The sequence below is a fragment of the Manacus vitellinus genome, unplaced genomic scaffold (genome assembly GCF_001715985.3).
Source record: "Manacus vitellinus isolate BGI_N305 unplaced genomic scaffold, ASM171598v3 scaffold_17_pilon, whole genome shotgun sequence".
Lineage (NCBI taxonomy): Eukaryota > Metazoa > Chordata > Aves > Passeriformes > Pipridae > Manacus > Manacus vitellinus.
The window spans coordinates 14,657,123-14,679,583 of record NW_021939256.1 but is presented as its reverse complement, the minus strand read 5'-3'; the positions used below and the strand labels follow the sequence as shown (position 1 = coordinate 14,679,583).

General features: G+C 37.5%; 1 protein-coding gene across 2 annotated transcripts in view; it reads left to right on the top strand.

The window, feature by feature from the left end:
• The window catches only part of CTNND2 (catenin delta 2), a 244,047-nt gene that overhangs the window by 133,369 nt on the left and 88,217 nt on the right, over positions 1 to 22,461 (top strand). For both annotated transcript variants that reach the window (XM_029958914.1, XM_029958913.1), the window contains 2 exons: positions 16,568 to 16,685; positions 19,416 to 19,601. In XM_029958914.1, the coding sequence (XP_029814774.1) occupies positions 16,568 to 16,685; positions 19,416 to 19,601 (304 nt within the window). The remainder of the gene's footprint in view (positions 1 to 16,567; positions 16,686 to 19,415; positions 19,602 to 22,461) is intronic.

Sequence of the window (22,461 nt, the reverse complement as noted above, 5' to 3'; positions counted from 1 at the left end):
AGCTCTGAGACAAAATCTGGAACAGAACAAAATTCCCTTACTTCCTTTCCCATCTCAGGGCCATGGAGCACTTGCTGACAGAGGCAAGTAGGCTAATAGAAAACAAGCCCTTCTACAGGGTAACCGTCATTCACTTCAAATGAGTCTATCCCATGTGGTGGATGCCATGTGAGGGCTGTAGGGGTGAAAAGTGACAGAGGAGGCAACCTATCACGGCCATTCTGTAAAGGGGGATTGAATTACAGTTGCAGAGGACAGCTTATTTTAGGTATTACTTAAGTTTTCAGTGCTAGACTTTCTAACTGTACTGTTCTATAAAGCATTTTATAACTTGTAATGATGAACTGATTAGCAATTGCAAGCATGATTACTTTCAAGTGTCAGCCAAACAGCTAGAGAAAGATTTTTATTTGAAAATCTTTTTTCAGTGATGGTAGTGTAGGTTAATCAGTGTTAATTTGAGTTCTTTTAATTTCTGTTAGGACTAATTGTAAATCATAGAATAGTTCATTAAACAAATAAATAAAAAAAGTGGTATTTTAATGGGATTTAAAATTGAAATTTGTAGTTACAACACTGGATGTATGTAATTAGTTGTTTGTTTAAATAGACAATTTCAGAATTGCAGTTGCAAGCTGCTTTTCATAATTCTTTAAATCAAGATGAAATTACAGTCAGAAAAAAAGTATTGACCATTACAAAGTGGCTAAAGTGCCATATGCAAATCTCTAAATTCAATAAAATCCGCTCAAAATTGTGATCAAACTTTAAAATTCTGTGCAAGATATTAATATTATAATTTTTGAAGAAATGGAGATAGGGGAAACCCAATGGATTTTTCTTTAATTAATTCACTTAATTAATACAACTTTGGGACATTTAGGTTGTCTTATTTTTCAAAGTAATTGATAGCTCCATATTTTTCTGGAATTCTCTCAACCTTTGTACTGAATATTTCTGGAACTCTCTGCTGTTTGCTCACGGTGACCTCACCATTGGTCTAAATAAACAAAGATGACTGCACTTAATCTGTAGTTTGAAAGTTTATGCTTGCTACTGCTGTTCTTTGTGGTATTAATAGTAGTGACCAACTTCTCTGGCATTGCAAATTTTTTTGGCTGTCATGCTTCATTCAGTTAGCAGGGTAGATTTGTAAATCAAGTTTACAATCTAACAGGCTGTCTGACTTCTGGGGCAGGTTATAGTGCCACTCTTCAAGTGGAGTTTGGGTTACAAATATGTAACCTAAGTGATCTAAAGCACTTTTATTTGGGGAGAGAGGGTGGGAGGCATACTGATAGTCGTGACATGATTACTGTAAGAGGCTATAACAGGTAGCAAAGGCAAGCATATGAAGTTTTGTTGTCTGAATTATAAATGTTTAATTAGGCATGTTCTGAGGAATGATTTCATGGTGTGGATTGAATTTCCACCATTCACCTATATACATGCGAGTGGTTTTGGCTGCAGCCATCACAGCAGTACCAATACCTGGCAGATGCAGTATTTACAGCAGCCCAGCACATCTACAAAAGGTGTGGGTAAACATCAAAGTTCACGTTTTCCATCTGCCAGGATGCATTTCCATGCAGATTTTCAAGAGAGCAGATGGCAAGGATGGCAGTGGTGTTGCGTGGCTTAATACCATGATGCTGAGGGCAACATTGTAGGCAAAATGATTAGGCAAGAGTGCACATATGGTTAGTGAGAAGTAGGCTTAAAGATTAAATTGCAGCTGGGTTACTACTTGTTTGTTTTAACCAAGAGTTTTGTCTTAGGAACTTGTCTACATTGTGGAATAGCAGAAAGCAAAGAACTGCAGAATAGTTTTTTCAGTAATTGTCCCTGTGAATACTTCAGGGCAGACCACGTATCTGCAGAGGAAGTTTGTGCAGGATAAATACTGTATATGAAATACAAACAACTTCTTCTAAACTTTCTCCAGCAGAAGAGTCCATACAGTGCCTGAATGTTCCTGGTGTGTTTGGTGGCACCCATTGGTGCCAGTGGGTGTTTCTGGAGTGCAGGCGTACAGCTCTTCCCTTCGTCTGAACACTAGTGTAGTTTCATACAGCTAGGAAGTCTGTTCCCAAAGCTGTGCTGAGAGACACTTACCTTCTCCCAGAGTCCAAAGATACAAGGAGAGGTGCTGTACCCAGCAAAGCCCAAATCGTAGTCTGATCCTGATTACAGTAGGGAAGAGAAGGTGAGCCTCAGCTGAGGCCCCTCCAATGCCTCTACCTCACATGGTGGATAAGTAATTGGCTGGATGGATGCAGACAGGGAGTTGTGGTTATTGACTCTATCTGCACGTGGAGGCCAGTGATGAGTGGTGACCCTCAGGGCTCTGTCGTGGGACAGGTGCTCTTTAATATTAGTGACATGAAGTGCACCCTCAGCAAATTTGAAGATGACACGAAGCTGAGCAGTGCAGTTGACACAACAGAAGGATGGGATGTCTTTCGGGGGGACCTGGACAAACCAGAGAAGTGGGCCCAAAAGAGCCTCACGAAGTTCAACAAGTCCAAGTGAAAGGTGCCACACCTTTTTTAGGGCAATTCCAGACATGAATGCCGACTGGGAGAAGTCATTGAGAATAGCCCTGCCAGGAAATACTCGGGAGTTCTGATGGATGAAAAGCTGGACATGAGCCAACAGTGTGTGCTTGCAACCCAGAAGGCAAATGGTATCCTGGGCTGTATCAAAAGCAGTGCAGCTAGCAAGGTGAAAGAGGTGACTCTCTCACACTACTCTTCTGTGGTGAGGCCCCGCCTGGAGCAATGCATCCAGCTCTGGGGCCCCAACATAAGAAGGTCATGGACCTGCTGGAGCCATTCCAGAGGAGGGTCATGGAGATAATCACAGGACTGGAGCAATTCTCCTATGAAGACAAACAGAGAGAGCTGGAGTTGTTCAGCCTGAAGAAGAGAAGGCTATGGAGAGACATTATAGCAGCTTTCAAGTACTTATAAAATGCTTATAAAAAAGATGGAGAGGGACACATGGTGATAGGACAAGGGGGAATGGTTTTAAACTAAAAGATGGGACATTTAGATTAGATGTTAGGAGGAGATTCTTTACTGTGAGGATGTTGAGACACTGGAACAGGTTGCCCAGAGAAGCTTTGGATGTCCCATTCCTGTAAGTGTTCAAGGCCAGGTTGAATGGGACCTTGAGAAACCTGGTCTACTGGAAGGTTCCCTGCCCATGGTAGGGTGAGTTGGAACTAGATGATCTTTAGGATCCCTTCCAACCTAAGCCACTCTATGATTCAATGGTATGGGAGGGTGTAAGGTGCTCAGCAATGTAACGTTCCATGGAACGCAATCCACAGGATTAAGAGGAACATACAAGGCTGTTGTAACCTTCTAGTTTGTGCTTATGTAAATTTACATGAGCAGCTGATTTTAAGCATGACATAGTTCCAGCTTTTGGTTTATTGAGAAGCTGAGATGCATATACTTTGCACTTGCAGAGACCAGTGAATTTCAGCCTAGTGCCATTAAGTATGTAGGTCTTAGGGTGTTCAGAGTAATAGACCTTTAACCAAAATTGTTGCCCAGCCTTTGGTGGGTGATCAAGCCAGCTCCAAGTCTAAGACAAGAAATCCAAGCAATGAGCCAAAAACAGGGCTGAGGACCAGCACTGCTGCAGCATTCCTGGGACAGGGACGTGGCTCCAGGCTCAGGGTCCTGGGCTGTGGGCACTGGTATGTCAAGTTTGCAGGTGAGAAGGTAGATATGTAAAAAATGAGGTAAATCAAATAATAAAGAAGTGGTAGGAATTTCTTCAATTATAATTAATAAATTGCTGGGTAATTCTGCCTTTCTCTGTGCAGTGTCCGTAAATGAATCAATTCATGCAAAACAGACAGGTAGTTTATCAGTTGCAATCACATGAGCTTTCTGTATCCCTTGTGCTCTGGGCAGAAAGATATCTCAAGCACAAGGAACTGAACACTGCAATACTTGATTCATATACTTACCATCTTGATGGAGTGTCATTTTACCAGAGCCACCTGTTAAGAAAGGAAAAAAAAAATCCTCTAGTATTTGGTATTAGCATATGTATTTCAGCAAGGTTTGACAATGGAAATAGCTCTGAGCTGGGGAATAAGTGCTGAGCTTTCTAAAATTGTATTAAATAATTTGCAGTCTTTATACCTAATATAGGAAATTTTAGCGTAACTCAGAGAATTGTGTTTGCAGTGTTCTGGAAGAAGCTATGTTTTTCAGTAACTGACAATTAACTGAGAATGGTAAAATAATAATTACAAAATTAGAATGCTTATTCATAAAAGATAAAATACACCTTTATAAACTGTAATTATCTTTTTGATAATTTGTTCTGATTAACACAGAAAGCATACAAAGGATGAAACTTCTCCCAGCCATAACACCACTGCAGTCAAAGCACTGTTATAGAGGTGAGGTTTGTATGTGGAGTGTGTTGTAAAAGCAGGTCACATGGCAGCAAGTCTGATGGTGCTGAATATCTCTTGCTTAGGGAATGCTTATCTGTCAATTAAAGAGTAAAAACAACTACAGAAATTCCTCAATGTGGGAGTACTTATCTAGAGACTGAGGCTGAAGGTTGCCACAGCATCAGTAACTTTGTACTCAAAACCAGCTCTCAACTTTTTCTGGTTGCTCAGTTTGCATAATTTTCTCCCCACTCTTTTTTTATTTTTGGTTAGTCATGGGTTTCTAGAACACAAATGTACTCTGTCGCTTGGCACAAGAAACAGTAAAACCTCCATATAAGGGGAGACTTGATGGAAATAGGATGCACAAAGGTGATCATAAGATAAAGAACACAGTGATTCTGCAGAAACCTTTACTCAACTGGATACACACAGCTCCTGCAAAGTATATTTTTTGGGGGAGATGAAAGGTTGAGGGTGAGATGTCCTCTTCTTTCACTGCATGCAAGTGTTTTGGTGCAATCTGTAGGAAGAATCAGGATGAGGCAAATACAGTAACATGCTAAATGCATATCTTTGCAGATGAAAGGGTAAAAATATCTGAAGCATAATAGTACATTTCATGGCCAAGGAAATGACCAAATAGAGAGTCTGCTACTCATACAAGAGTTTCACGAGCATCTTAAGGCACCAATGGGAAGTTTGAATTTGGCATTTAGTTTAACAGGAATAAGTGAATTGACTAAAAAGGTATGTGTTAAAATTAAAAGGAAAAAATTAAATCTCTGATAATAAGTAATATCTGCCCCCTAAGCAATTCCTGTGACATGCAAGACAGCTGGGCACCAAAACAGGGCAGTGTAGGGTTTTGTAAAAAGTTTGTTCTGGCAGAAGATCCAAGTTATCAGATGCCATCCCTGGGGTATAAGCAAAGGGGTAGAGAGCATCAACAGTAGTGCTAGTAGCAGAGAGTGTTTGTTCATGTTTTTATATGGCATGGACTAGGCAGGGATAAGTAGGGTTGTGGTAGAGTGATTCCCTTCTTTTTTTACAAGTTATTTCAAGCAACAGTGATGCACAGTGACTCATTAGGCTGAAGGGCACACTAGAGGGTCAGTTCTTTCATCATCTCTCAGTATGCACATAAAACCGTTTGGAAATATGATGATGTGACATAATCTGAGGTAGGATACACACTCTGGCAATTTCAGGTTAACTTTCATGAAAATAGGACACGAACATACATATTTATTTCTTATGCTGAAGGCACATTTAGACAAAGCGTAAGAATTCTAATTTATTATGCATCACATTATATATTTTTTTACAATTAGACAATTTATGATAATGAGATTTTTTGACAGGTATTTAGCTGAAAAAATCGTAACAACTGTGAGATGCTATTATTGGGAAGCAGCATAGATGCCTTGATGTATTTAATGGAGTTAAAGCATAAAAATAAGGGAATTGAGGGTAGAGATTGTTCTAGAAATGATGAAACACAATTTCAAATCAATGGTATCATATAATGAGTTATATAACTAGAGAGAAATAATATGAGCAAATAAATGAATTTTGAGTTGACTGAAAATTTTGAAGGAAGTGCAGGTAATATAAAGCATGTGGATAACGACAGTGAAAGAAAAGGTAGAACTAATATACTAGTAACTAGTCTAGACTAGAACAGGGAGAAATTACATATAAGGCAGCATTTCTAAAGTTTTTTAGATTGGTAGAAGAGAAAGACCCCTCTCACATCTGGAGAGAAACTCCAGCCAGAGAAATGTCCATAGCAGTCAATTCACTGAAGAGATCAGCATACATGCAGCTGAAAACATTTGCCTTCTACTTTTCTATGTTATGCTGTAATTTGCTTTGTTTCAGTTAGAGTAGTATTTCATACTTTCTGATATTCTAATGAATGTTCTTCTTTGTGACTTCTTATCATCTGCATTAATTTTTCTGAGTAGCTGATCAGAAAGAGGTGAACCTAACAATCTAATGAACTGATTGGTGTTGTAATTAATTGTGCTCATCTGATTAGTCAACATCCAAAGCTAATTTAGCTTCCTGTCTTCTCAAGGCACTGCACTGATAATGGTTTTTCAAGACTGGTACAGGAAGGCACTTGAAACTCAGATGTGACAGGGAGATTGCTTTGTAGGTTAAGGGAATCATCTTAACTGAGCAATCATGATACTATTTGTTTGTTCCTCCAGGTTGATAGGATTGCTTATTACTTTTTTTTTTCTGGAACATAATCTTTATTCATAGGATTTTCAGACAGGTAACTTTGCTAAATATAGCTATTTACATTGTTTATGGTCTAATTTTTGCGATTATCTTTTTCAGTGAACTCTAAAACCAAAGCAAAAAAACTGTATAACCTTCTAATACTTTGATTTATAAGACCCTAATAGTGTTTTTAAATGTTTCAAACTTAAGGGCACAGGCAAACAGACTTACGAGCTTTAGTGCCTACCAAAGAATATTGAAAAGGATATCTAATATGTTGAAATACCTGAGCCAAAACTTTTTGGTTTGGTTTAGTGAAAACAGCATCAACTGAAAAATCAGCATATAAAATGGAAAAGTGAAAATCAGAGCATGAAAACTAGAACCTTATGTCAAAATGGAACATAAAATGCATCTGTAGTGCCGTTTTTTATTTTCATATTTATACAACTGGTCACATCTGAATTGTTATCTAGCCCAAGTAGAATGCTTGTCTAACACAGAGTGAGAAAGCAAAGCAAGTGTCATGATATCTCACCTCAAGGTTTAAACTAGTTTTTTCCCATCCAGATGTTCTCCTGAGTTAATATGTCTGAAATAAGCTGCATTTTTCTTTTTCTTTTTTTTTCAAAGATGTAACTTTCCTGTTTGCCTAGACATGCTCACATCTGTATATCATCAAACTAGGAGATCACATTTTAGCTTGCTGCCTTTTCAAAGTGTCTGTTTATTTGGAAATGTGATGTAAAATTACTGGGTTTAAACCTGAATCACAGCTTTGTCTTCTGTCATCATGTTGTAGACAAAACGTGACAGTTGTGGCACAAAGCTTTTTACTGCACAGGCTTGGTTGTTCTCATCTGATTTTGTGTGACTAACACTTTAGAAGGCCCTTCAAATAAGTGGCCATTTGGTCTATTTAGCATATGGACTTTTTCCCATATAAAAGAATATTCATTGAATATTTAAACTGACTATTTTTTCTCAGAAACTGACTGACTTCTTACTCTTCTATTTGTATGTATGAGCCACAGAGGAGACCCAAGTAATAACATCAGCAAGATAGGGACATATAACTTACTAATTAAAGCACTTTTTTCTTTTGTGATAGACAAGAGAATTTATGTTGAGACTCACTGGAATCAAAGACTGTCAAATGACTGAGAAAGTTTTAATGCAGATATTAGGCTTCAAATCACTTTCTTTTTTGCTTCTGTGGGGTAGCACAGTCATATTCTCTGAGCAAAGACTTCTGAGCATCTTGCAGACCCAATTCTAAGTGCCTTATTAAAAAGGAGCAGAGGATGACTCTAGAGAGTACAAACTCTTGTGACTTCTTGGGCTTATAATTACTGGAGAGAAGGGAGACAGGATGCACAAACTAGTCCTTTAAGAAAGCAAGATATTTAACAAATAAACTGCAAGAATGCATAACCCAAAATCTGTTTCTGTGCATTTTGATGGTGTTGTTTGGATTATTTTCTGATTACAGAAACTATACTTGTGAAATTTTTTCATGGATTTTTTGATTTGGGAGTTTTATTAAATAAGCAAGCTAATTTATTTGGAAAAGCATTGTGCTTATACTTTTAATTAGCTGATAATTTTATGTGATGGTCTGATCCTTTCCTATTACTCTGGAGATATATCTTTTGTAGCTAGGACATCCCTGCTAGTACTAAACAATTTCAGGTAAAATCTGGAAGCAGATCAGGAATGCATTTTGGCCCCATGTTGGATTCTAAAGTTGCACTTTTATCATAACCAACTCAGGCATTCAGAATATTTCTGAGTATATAAAAAGAGGCTTGACTGTATCCCTGAAAAGCACTTGAGCGGCCCTGGGATTAAGTCAAGGGGAAAGAACTGTCAAAACCAAGAGTTTTTGTTTTCGTTTGTCAGTACTAGTTGTTCTTAAGATAAAAAAAGGCCAAATATATCAGAGGATGGCAAGAAATTTCACATACTGTGTGAAGTTAGGTAAATTCCTTTTCCAAATTTCAGCTATGAATGAAAATCCTTTTCTTCAGCTGTTGTGTATGTTACAATTTTGACTGAAGAAGAATGATTTTTCTTTACAACTTAATATTATATTAAAGAAATAAATACACTCGAAATAATATTTTAAACACTTAGTAAATTACTGGCTTTTACAAATAGTATATTTTTTGATGTTTACTCTGAACTCTAAAGCATTTTGCCTGCTTCTTTTCAGCTGTTTTTAAGAATGCCATTGTAGTGCCAGGTTTTTTCTGAGAATATAACCTACAAAAATTAAAGAGGGGATATTTTTACTCTTGTGCAAGTATTTTCACTAGTGCAGCTCATGCAAGTCAGAGATTTTCCCACAGGCCTAAACAGGACAAATATATACTTCATCTTTTAGTGGATGAGAAAAGTAGACATAGAAATGATGAACAAATAGCCTGAATTTTAATACTTCAGAAATTGCTTGAATGGTTAATGTAGAGGAAGGCAATTAAGAACATCAAAACAGACCAATTTATAAGCATTTGAAGAAAACAATCTGGTAAATAGTAGGTAGAATGAGGTTAATTGAAAACCATTTATGTCTGATCAATGCTTTTGTTCTGAATAAGATAACAAACTGAACAGGAAAATTAAAAAAGGGGAACCACTTTCCAATCCTGAAGCATCTGATGCAGTATTTTTGAGTTCTCATAGCGACCAGGGAAGATGGAATTAGACCTGTAATACTTCCACAGGGCATGCTCCCATTGACCATGTAGGTGTTTCTCTGGGTGCTGGCATGGAGTAGTGATGCCTGCATTTAGCAGCCTCAGTGCCATCCTTCTCCACGAATTTGTCCTGTTGCTTTTCTGTCCAAGCATTGAGAGCTGCAGTGTCCTCTGGACAGTGGTTCTGCAGGACAGAAGAGCCTGAGCTAATGCTGGCATTTCATGCTGGATCATCAACAGCTAATGATGTTGTATTTACATTCTTTAACACGTATGAGGATCCATTTAGTGATGTTACAATTCTAAATGGAGAATAATGTCTTGACATTGACGTATTCAAACTATTTCCATTGTGATCTTCAGAGTCTGCACCACAGCAGCATCTTCCCAAAGGCAGTAAGCACCACATTTCAGCTCTTAAAGAATGAACAGGTAGTGCATTAAAAGCAGTATATGCATAAACAGCAGACTAATAATGAGTGCAATGATTTTTATGGAGCTAAATGCTACATGTCAGACATTAAATATCAAATCAGAAATTTGCTGCAGGTGGGATTTTTTTATGCCATAATTTAAAACATTTTCTGAATACTCTGTGTGTAATTCTGTGTACTGTATTTAAGTAGAATTGCACTTCGACTGAAAACACAACAAAAAGGGATAGAGGAAGTTAGAACTACTTTTTGTTTCTTTCAAATGACGCTATGGTTGATTATACCACGAACCCTTACCAGAATTATTTATGCTATAAAATTTGGGGTGGTTTTGGTTTTGGGGTTTTTTAGGGAGATAATTTCTTTTAAGATGTTTATTGCAGATCATGTTCTTTTCCACCACATATCTCTTCAAAAGTATCAAAATAGCCAAAAATTATGTTAGGAGTCAATTGCTTCACAGATCACACACAGCTGTCATTAAAAACAATGCATTTAGCCTGAGGATTAGACATATAGAAGCACAGCAGTAAAAGGTACCTGTTGAGTTCTTGACTTGGTAGGCTAATTGTTCTGATGTTTTGAAAATGAAAGGTACAGCTGAATAATCAAAACTAAATCACATTGTCATAGCATTTGATAGAAAGTTTAATAACCAATACTGTGTCCACATTAGACTGCCAGATGTTTGTCTAGTTGCAAAGTATTCTCTTATAGTGAAATTAATACCTAAGAGAGAAAGATCTGGGGCCAAATTCCTTGTTTATGTAAAATGGTCTTTCTTCTTTAATTACAGTTGAACTATTATAATTATTCAGAGATAATTTGCCCCCAAACCTGTGTTATTCTTAATCCACATGCAAGATTGATAAATTATTACTTCTCTGAAAACCAACTTATAGATAAAGAAGGCTATAACTGGTGCTAAAAATATTTAGCAAGAAGAAATCTTCTGATCTTGGTAATCCTACACTGAATAGTCATTCAAATCAGGAAAAATTAAAGGGAGATCTGTAGCAGTGACTGAAAAATCTGTTTTAATTTACTGTTACTTCCAAATGATAAGCTGATTTTGTACTCACAAAAATCCTAATATTTAGAAACTGTTAATAATGAAGCATGAACCATCTTATGTTTCCTTCTTTTTTGTCTCACTGCCTTGTTTAAATTCTATTTTGTCTGAGAAAAAGCTAGTCTTTTCAGCTAGTTTAATTTTCAGGAGTAAGGGATGAAGTCTTAGTGTACAAATAATGATTAAAAAAATTAGATTTTTTCTAAAAGTAGTAACCAGACCTACTAAGGCTAACCTACTTACAGTATGTTCAAAGTGTGCATTGAATACTTACAGATAAGCCAGTGTGACTCAAGGTCTAATCCACTTAAAAAAGTTGTATAGTTGTGTGGGGACTGCTGATGACTGTGAGCACACCTGATGGATACATGCATGGTGTTTGTTGCTTCATTTTGCTGTCCGTGTTACTATATTAGACCCTTGCAGCAAAGAGCCTGAATTCTTACAGAAACAGCTGGAAGTACACAGAAAATGCAATAGCTCTTATGTGATCATCTGTTACATTGCAGAGCAGCTCAGAGGATCATCACCACTGCACCCTGTGATGGGGATGCCAGCTTGCCACTGAGACAAGTCTCTGTCCCTGAAGGAGAAATGCTTAGTCAATCAGACAGAAATAAAAATAGGCAGCATATAAAAGAGCACACGTAGAGGAGACCAGTATCAGGGCTGGGGGTTTTTTTGTGTTTTTTTTTTATGTATACATTTTAAAGATGAGTATTTAGTGTATCAGTTGTAACTGAGTTCTTCATATTGTGAGGGCTTTTCCCTTGCTATGTATCCTGAGAGAAACATAATCATGGTTCCTATAACATTAATGGGGTTATTTTAATTCTTGGTTTATATAAACCTTCCCCCTTGCTGTGAAAAAACTCTTTTTGCTGACTATTATAACATGTAGAAGGATGAAAGAGGTTGAAGCTGTTATGATTAATCCATTTTACACAAAACTTCTTGGAATAACAGTATACTTTGAATGCCCCTGAAGTTTCATACCAAAGATAACTTCCCCCTTCCACCTAATTTAGGATATTATCCTTCCTGTATCTGTCCTTTCTTATATCACATCAATCCATAGCAAAAATACTAGAGATTAGGCATGCTTTCTCTGTTTATCATGGGGTTTTGAGGAAGACCCATCTCAATTTAACCTTTGCTAAATGCAGATTATTTGTTCTCAACAATTCTCCTACATGACTGCAGTGAGATCTGGAGTGTGCAGACCCATAGCTGCTGCAGGAAAGGTCATACTACTTGGTGTGACCTAAGCATGCTCACAGAGGGCAGGTGCAGATACTTTCATTCTGTCTTTGAGATGGGTAAAACTGCCACTGGGAGTAATGTCAACAGCTTACTAAATATTCCCATATCCAGAGATCGTGTCTCAGCACACTGGCTTTCTGGATGATCTTTCGGTAGAAATCAGTGTCCCTCCCCTCTAGTTATCCTAGAATCATAGGGATATTGCTCTGAACCTCCCACAGCTTGTATGAGTGTATGGAAAATGACCCTAAAGGAGAAAGAAATTACTTGGCATCACCCATCTTCCCCTACTTCAAGGCATAGTAATTATGTCGAATAACTAATGCAAGTACCAGGGTTGACACAAATTAGGTATGTGTTGCACAGTACATTCCTTTATAGCACACACTTCATATCCCTAGAGCATTTAATTGGCACTCTTTAGGTATGTGTGGAGGATCATGCCTTCTGTTACTTACCAGGTGATGTCATGATAGTTGTCACATATTCCCACAAAACTGAAACTGGATTATTTTAGTTCTCTTCCCATTCCTACATAATTGACAAAATCAATCTGCTGTTTGTTCAGAGAATAGCAGTTTTTGATGAGCTGTGTGTCTGAGTTCTTGCTCTGACTATCTGTTCTTGGTGTTCCTCTCTTGAGAAAAAGCTGTTTAGATTAGCTGGGTTTATGTTTGCTGGGTCTAAGTGGGCCCTTCTGACTATATTGACAGTTATCCTTTAGCACTCTGTATACTTGGTATTCCTGAGTGTCTGGATTCCCTTTGAAATAAATTTTACTTGTTTATGGCAATCTGAAGGACTCCTTGCCCTCTTAGATCCAGAATGACAGCCTATAGCTCACATACACCCTGTGAATACAGTTTACACAAAGAATCAAAATTTACAGGGCAATCAAGCTAGGCTGCAGCTTTACAATGGAAAAGTATTTTTTTCCTGAAAACCTATGCATCATATCTCCACATCTCTTAAAACATCCAGAAAGCGTGATTTCAGCTGTTTGAAAGATGACACTGGAGAACTAAGCTCTTAGTGGGACATTTTGCCAACAGTAGATACTACTAATGCTCCAATTTAACACTTGCACGGTGACCTGTAAATTCACAAATGACAAATCATGTCTTACTCTCTGTCACACTGACAGCTACAGCGTGTTCAAGTTAACAATGAGAAATAAAATTATGATGGCAGCATGTTTTCTTTGACAGCTCATGTAATCTGGAACTTGTTCAGTCTCTATGGTTCTGCAAAAGAGAAGCATGGTAATATTAGAGACCTTCTGTGAAAGATCTCAGTTAAGAGTGATTACTTCAATAGAGGTGACATGGGATTAGTTAGATAATAAGATGTATTTTTTTTAAAATAATTAAGTGATTTTTTCTGCCAAAATGTTGATGCAAGATTTGGATTTGTCTTGGGTTTTAAGCTATTTCCTGTAAATAAATGCACCATATCTTAGGGAGAGCTGTAGTAGGTACGAGTCTGTGCCGAAAGTAGACAGCAAGTTTTGTAAGAAAAAGAAAAGCAGTCATGGGAATTCAGAATATCTACCTCTTGATCACAGAGGCAACCGTAGCATAATGGGGAAGAATGATAAACAGAAGAACTGAACTCGACAGCTCCTCCACAGAGCAAAGAAACGCACTGTCTGTGTAAGATGTGCCTCTGGTGTGTCTGTATGGCTTTGTATAAAGGTCTCATATTCTTTTTTTTTTCTTGCTGGGAATGAATGAGGCAGACAGCTCACAGCTCAGGGACTGTAAGGTTGTCTACATTACTGTCTTGGCGAGGAGGAGTTTCTGGTGAACTCAGAGAGGAGCTGAGAGGCTGACAGTCTCTGCAGACTCTGGACAGTCAAGGTGACATGCATTTGGCCATGACAGAGAGAAGGCAAAATCACCTCACTGAGATCAGGGAGAATATATCTCTCTGTTTCTACTCACATCTAAGTAAATCTATTTTGAAAACTTGCACTCAGTATATGTAAGTGCTGAAAATAAAGAAGCCTGGACACATTATGTAAGTACAGACTGTTAGATCTATCTCTGTTTAAAAGGATTCAGTAATATTTCAGCTTTTTTTTTTTTTTTAAATATATAGAGGTACAAAGAAAGGCACTTTGCTGAGAACACTTCCTCAGCATCCTCCTATTGTAATTTGTGCAGTTATTCTTGTAGGCTGGATACAAGTCTGTTTCTTTATCATAAAGAGGTTTGGGTTACAAGGGACCTTGAAGATAATCTAGTTTCAAACCCCCTGCCATGGACAGTGACACCTTCAACTAGACCAGGTTGCTCAAAGCCCCAGACAGCTTGGCCTTGAACACTGCCAGGTATGGGGCATCCACAACTTCTTTGGGTAACCTGGTCCAGTGCTTCAGCACTCTCGATCTATATTTATCTACCTATCTCTATCTTTATCTGCCTAGAGGCTAAGAGAATACAATTTCAGATAGAAATCAAATAATCCCTCTTGTCCTCACTGTCTACCCCACAATGCACTTTTCCAATCCATGATTCTACTTTTCCTACGTGTTCTGCTCTTTCACAATTTCAGTGGAGCTGTTGCCTTTAATAAGGGAATAGTCTACTCAAAATACCCTTTAGGTAGAATGCCCAGCCTTGCAAATACAGGGCATGGGCACTGTCTGGGGAAAACCATGCTCTATAATTTTACCTTCATATTCCTGCCACACAAAGGGAAGTCAGAAGGTTTCCTTCACTTCCAAGGGAGAGAGTTTTTCCAGTCAATATTCTCCAAACCTCACTTCCTAGATCACAAAAGAAGGTTTCCCCATGAACTGGAGGAAAATCCCTCACCTGCTGAGCAGCAGGGATGGAGGGGAAGAGCTGTGGAGTTCAGGGACCAGAGGAACTGGACAACACACAAAATACAGAAATTCTTTCTAGTGCTCCTGGGCTGTATGTTTTCTGTTGATCTGTCTTCAGAGATAAAGGGACCAGTATTAAATTAATCAGGGCAGTTTGTGTGTGGAAGAGCAGAACTAATTAGGACTGTGTGGGAATGCAAGTATAGTAGTGGGAAAATCCTGTATATTAGGAACCTGCATTGGATGAGCTGGAGGATTGTCCAGTTATAAGACTCTTTGGTGCTTTGGGGGAATGGAAATGCCTTTTTTTTTTTTTTTAGATGATAAGGAGACAGAACAGGATGAAGTAGGTAGAGCAAAGAAAGAATTGAAAGGAAACTATTCCTAAGTTTCTCTCACATTTCTTCATCTGAAATTCATTCCCCCCTCCCAGGATTCTTGCCCTTTTTCCATTTTTAAGGCAAAGGGAATTGAAAATGGAGTAAGAGGTAGAAAGTGCCTTACCTTTTTCCCAAATCCGAGGGCCAGTGTCTCCCTTCCATTTCCATACATTGGCATTAAATACATAGGACTAGAGTGTACGCTCTGTTATTTTCTTTCTTTGTATAAACTTTAGTAATGGGGAGAGAGGAGCTACAGATAAGCCACCTCAGCAAAGGGTTGTCTTCCTCTGCTGAAGGAGACTGTGTGAAAGGTTTTACTCCACTGCTGAGATTGCTAATTCACTCATTTCCAAATCAAACCTGCTATGCAAAATTGAATGCAGTTGTTCTCAGGGAGTCTTGATGTTAGCAAATATAGACTGTGTTTATATATGCTCATTCATACATATTTGTTTCTTTGTATGTCAGTATTTTGAACTTTATGACACATTATGTTATGCAGTAAATTTTGTTTTAATTGGGTTTATATAAATTTGTTCAGAAGGCCCTCTGACCCTGTCTAAGAAACACAAGTATTATAATATTATTATAATAGTCTGATGTCTTAAGTTTTGTAATGTAAAAAACTTGTAACTACATAAAGAGAAGATTGAGGCAATAATGTTCTCTCAAAATGAGAAAAAAAAGGAAGCACTCGTAAAATGAGAGGCAAGCTACACCAGGTGTTTTATTTATACTTTGATAATATTTTTCTCTCAGATTAAGAGCCCTAGCTACTGGGCTCTTCAATTCCTACGAGATATCTTTGGCAAAACCTCCAGACTTTTAAACCCCTGATTTATATGTACATATGCACATTTTAAAAACACTTTCTCAGTACTATAAAACCTACAAGAAAGAAAGAAAGAAAGAAAGAGACAGAAAAAAGAAAGAAACAATCAGCCCTTCTCCAAATTTTAATGGGCTGCGAGTCTTTCCAATGTAGGTGGGCGCATGCTGCTTGGCCACTCAGCCCTGTCCTGTGGAGGACCTGATGTCTTCCATTTGTTCCCCTCTGCATTACATTTCCTGAGCTCATTTGCAGCTGTCTCCATTATTCACAGCTCTGAACTGATGAAAGGAGAAAAGAAAACATATGTTTTATCTGTATGTTAACTGTGAGAAGGTTTCAGGCGGAGCGGTGGGCAGGAGAGCTGTGGAGATGGTGATCCTTGCTGTTGCCTTGCAGGAATGTCAGCTCTGCTGGAGAGGAGGCCCGCAGAAGAATGAGGGAGTGTGATGGCCTGACAGATGCATTGCTGTACGTGATCCAGTCTGCTCTGGGGAGCAGTGAAATTGATAGTAAGGTTTGTCATCTTTGTCTTTTCAGGAGCAAATCCAGGTATTCGAGTACATGAGAACTATAAAGTGACAGGTTTTTTGTGCTTTTTTTTTTTTAAAATGCATTATGAGGGATGACTTAGCAAAGCATAATTTAGCCCATCTTTTCTTTTTCCTTCTGCTGATCTGTGTATTTTTGTGTGCTAAGCATTGTATTTGTGTATACCTGTAGAGTGTGCACAGGTAAGCATGTCATCCTCTCAATTGAATTATTGAAGTAGAAAATATGGTGCTGGTTTAAGAGCAAATATGTCATTCCATGTGAAGTTCCTTACATTGCTCCGCCAGTTTTACCTTAAAATTCATTTTCAGTACAATTTTAAGTTACCTTAAAATTGATTTTTTTAGTAGTACAGAGCTAATAACAGTGAAGTAGGCTTAGAAGGCAAACAAGAAAAAAAATTGGCTAATTAATAGGCAGTTTTGCAGTAAAGCAAACATTATTTCTTCTTTGAGAAGGATCAATGAATGCTTTCAATAACAACTGTGTTAAGATCCCTCATTATGTCAACTTTACTTCTCTGAAAGTACTCGGTTATGAACAAGCTTCTCCAAAGGTGAAAGATACTGCCTAATTAAAGACTCCAAACATTTACAAACTGAAGATTTGTAATACATTAAAGTATTACAGAGAAGAAGAAAAAGGCCAGTTTCTTTTGCTTTCAGTATACAGTGCTAAATTAATTACAGTTGCTGCTCTAGGGCAACCTTGGTCCATTTGCAAACCCCTAGGAATTGCAGGAGAGCAGTCTTTTATGCAGCAAGGTTTTAAAGTCCAGTGGGTTTGTATTTCCAAATGATCCTTCATGGAGTTGTACATGAACCTCTGTGGGTTTATAGATCCAAAAGGGACAATCCCCAGAAATCCCTGGTCACTAACCTGAATCAAATAGGTGAAAATTGCCTGTGAATTTAGGGGACAGAGAGGAATTAAGAGAGGTGCCTGGGCTAGCAGTATGCCTTTGGGTTTTTTTAAAGAAAAAAAGCACCCCAAAAATTCCCACAACCCATTAGTCTGTAATCTGATGAGGAGTACAAGGAAAAAGTGCAAAAGTACAAGTAAAGAAGGAGTGAAATCTGTCCACCTGCGTGGTTAGAACCAGCTTTCTTGGCTTGTAAGGGTTCACCTTAGTGAAGAAGCTGTTGGTTTCATTTGAGCCTCAGAAGTTTGCTCCTCAGTTTTAATTTGGGGTAAAATTTTCCTCCTGATGGACTCAGCTTATGTTTTCCACAAAATAAGAACTTTAAATGCAAAACCTATTATTTTTAAAAAGAAAAATTAAAGTTTAGAATCCTAATCAACAAATGCAAAGCTTCAATACTGTGGCAAAACTGAACAAAATACATGTATGAGTATGTTAAAGAAAAGTCAAAAAGGCAGCAAACTTTTTAAAATAGTCATGGTCACTGTAATGTCTGGAAAGCTTTCAGCTGCGAAAGGTGCTCTAAGAACACTTTCTACACACATGTACACATATATATTTTTTACATGTTTTTATGTCTTTGGCCAGAGATTTCAAATTTGTACAAGTGTGTTGTGAAATTTCATCTATGTTAAAAAATAGATTAATAAATATTCCTGCATAAATGAATCTGAATTAGTTATTGTCTCTGGAACTTAGAGTCATCACAAAAAATGTGTGCTGAATGCATACCTGGCAGAAGCTCATCCAGTATATGAAAGTAAACGATGCCCCATCTGTTTGCCTCACTGGTAAATATGGCAGAATACGATAGAGCTGAAAGCCTCACAGTTATTCTGTTCTGGGTTAATGGAGCAGCAGTGCTGGGATGTAGTGACTATTGCTTTTTATCTCCAGGGAGCCTTAGAAACAGTTGAAATAAATATAAATAGATGGAGAATGGCTTTTTCAACCATACTTTCCCTGCCTCCAGAAAATTAAGCTCATATCCTTCTTATTAGGGATAATCAAACCCAAATTGAACCAACTAAATGAGTAGGTTTCAAGTCTAAACTGAACTTCTTTTAGACTTGCAGAAATTATTTTGAATTATAAGTGAATTTTCTTCCACTGGTTCTCATCCATTTATGGATTCCTGCTTGCATCTTCTATAGAAGGCACAACCTATTAGGGGGAAGAATGGATGAAAGGGAAAGGCTGCACACAAGGTATCCATCTGCTAGAAGCAGTAATAGTAGCAAGACTCTCAAATTTCTAGTTTTACTTCTTGGACTCGAGAAACGTCATCTGTTCTTGCTACAGGTACTTGTGAAATGGAACTCAGATCCCATTTTTCTAGTAATTTACATAGAATTTATGCCAGGAAAAAAAGGTTATTTCTGGCTTTAAAAGTACGAAACTAAACACGGAACCTATTACCATTTTCTGTTTGTAGCATTTTCTATTCATTGAGGTGGGAGTTTGCTGACATTCTGAGTGTTCAGATTCTCTAGATCGCTTTTTACCTCAACATCTTTTTCACATGGGACTCCACTGTGAAATTTAGAATGACAATTAAAAAACTCCCAGAAAAATATTGTCCAGACTACTGATTTGCTACCATAAAATTTTCTAAATATCTTAAACTGGGGAGCGCTCAGAATTGTGCTGGGAAAATGTATGTGCAAAGATAGATGAAATTCCTTCTGCTTTGTATACAAAGTGAACAAGGGAAGGATTTTAACTTTTTTCTGGTTTTGTTTTCTGTATTTTTCTTTTTGTCATACTTTTCAGACCGTTGAAAACTGTGTGTGCATTTTGAGGAACCTCTCATACAGGCTAGCTGCAGAAACATCTCAGGGACAGCAGATGGGAACAGATGAACTTGATGGATTACTCTGTGGTGATGCCAATGGAAAAGACACAGAGAGTTCAGGGTGCTGGGGGAAGAAGAAGAAGAAAAAGAAATCACAAGATCAGGTAATGAAAGTTACTTGCAGCTGTGTTGTGAGTAGTTACAGTGCCCATCATTTAAAATATAAATAATTAATGCACTGTATTAGAAATAAAGTGCATGATGCATAATATACCAAACTGTTGACTTTGTTAATTAGCTGAGAGCTTAAAGTGGAATATGGCTCTGGAGTAATGAAATATGTTTGCCTGACAAAGTTGTACATTGTGTGGTGCACCTGGAAACTGTAGTCATGAGTATGCTTTGAATGCCATACATACTGTAAATGCACTATTAAAGGAAGCCATTTATTATGAAAAGTGTAATCTGCATATACTTTACACTGTACTTCCACATAGCCCCATGTGTGTAGAAAGGCCTTGATGGAAGCAAACATCAGGCTTATATTTTTATACTTATATGCTTCCAAGTTAGTCTTGTACTGTGCCTCTTTGTGTTGGAAGAAAACTGTACAGAACTGAATCAAGCAATATGAGTGAATGTTAAAAAAGCATATATTTTGAGATATTTAATATTGTTACCAAACAAAGATTCAAAAGTAGTCTTGATAGTTTCCTCAAGTTATTTGAGGTGCTGTAGGTTATTATTTTGGGTGGGTTGATTTTCAGAGTGTATTTATCTCCATTTTTTCCCATTAAGAACTTAGAATTTGGGAAATGCTGACAGTTATATTGCAGAGAAAGACATTGTTGTATCAGTACACACACTAAACAGCAATAAGAATGGCTACTGCTCTATGAGCTTTTCTAGATGGCCTATACTGGCAGCAGGTAATTTTCCATCTCTTCCTACACTTAGTCACTTTTTTGCATTTTAATTTATTTCTGTTTCAGATTGCTCAAAGAAAATATGTATTTGAGTAAGCAATTAGGTGCACTGGGTATTTGAATAAATTATGTAAACTGGTACTGAAAATATTCATGAGTTCATAAAGCCAAATTGTGTTAATGTGGAAAAGTTATAGGAACATTAATAAGCTAAAATTTGGTTACTGGAAAGTGCAGCACTCCTGACTAGTAAGACTTTAATTTCCCCTACTCTTCTAGTTAAACACTTCAGTCATCAGATAACTTGAATTTATTATGGCCTTTTATTTGGATTCCTATATTAGTATGCAGTGAGATTAAAAATGCCAAAGCAAACTAATTTTACTCCATAAAGCAGTCATCATCCCTGTTCCTGAATTAACAGTTCTCACACACTATGCTTGCAGTTATTCAAGGTGCAGGAACAAAAAATAGCATGTCTGGATATGAATGAGTCACACTACAACTTGTCTTGGTCTTTGATGCTCTGTTTATGAACGCATGTGCACACACACTATGCAAAGTCTTTTTTAAGTCTTCCTTTTATATTTCTTCTGTGACTTTTGGATCTTGGATTCATACTTTTAACTGTGCAACTGACTGTTTCAGTGTTCCTGTCAGGCTTCTCTTTACTTTAAAGGATCCCTCTAAAAGATCTTTCTCCTTCTCCAGGCCAAAGAACTAAGCTCTTTTGACTGATTACCTTTGCAATGTACATTCTTCTGCCTGCTCTTAGATATCTTTTATCTGTTTCTATGAGTGGTCATTATCAGCACACAGCATGGTAAAGGTCTCTTCAGAGCTGTTTGTGTTTCCCTAGTTGAAGAGTTTTATATAAATTTTAAAATCCAAAGAGAAGTAAAACTATGCACATATTTTCAGGTTTATGATTACTAGGCTTTTCTGTGGCAGGGATATCAATTCCGGAACGGATTTTGTGGTGCAAAGGACTGCTTTGCCTTGCAAATATCAGAAATAGTTTTTCTAATGATTTTTCTTCTTTCATGTAATTTCTTTTAAATCTGGACAGCTTATGTCATCTTGCCATATACAAGTTCTCACATGTGAATATTATTTAGTTTAGAAATTTTAAGGAGGCCTTGTGAGCCTTATGCAGGTTATTTTCACCCCATGATCCTTGACTGTTATTGACCATACCAAATGTTTTGAAGTATATTATCAAGTTAATATATTATCGAGTTAACAAGAATGCCACTAAAAACAATAGCAGTGAGATCACCGTGCTAAAAACAGCTCTCCCAGGTTACCATCAAAAGTGGAACAGCAAAACAATATTTTTCAAGTAACCGTGCATTTATATTAATAGCATAGACCAACTCAAACTGTGGTAAGGGTATATTCAGAGGCTTTTTTTATGGAAGCCATCTTGTCCAATTGTGTAAAAAAAAATGTTTTTTCTGCTTCTTTGGCTCTGTCACTGTCTTGAGGTTTTTCAGGACTACCTGTAGACTCACACTACTGTAAAGTAGGAATAACTGGAAACCCACATCATTATCTTCTTCTGTACTGTGTTGCAGGCAGGAATACCCTGTTAACTATTTCTCTGTGTGTCAAGAAAAATCAGTATTCTTGGGTGGTTTTGGGGATTTTTTTTTTCCCAGGCAATAGTCCCTAACAAACAGGGTCATCATATTGATTTCCTCAGTTTAGTTAGATTTCACCCATCTACACTAAGCTCATCAAAACCTTCTGCAGGAGGATTATTTTCCCATGTCCTTTCACAATACATTTTCTCCCTATGTGCTGACTGCAGCCCTGTGTATTGCACATGTACCTATTTTTTTTACAGTAATCTCATTGTTTTTCTTCAAGACTTTTAAATGTTTCCAAGTAATGCCTTTCATAATCTCTTTTCAGTTGCAATGCTTAAGCTGTTACCTGCTGCTTATTCTGTCCCTCAGAACAGATCTCGTGCTCTCCTTGGGATGCTATTTTTAGAGTGCTCATTCCTTTAAGTGTCTCAGCAGCTAAGCTTTTGCACTCTGAAATATCTTATAGTTCTGATGATCATGCTCATGATGGACAGTGTTTTACATGT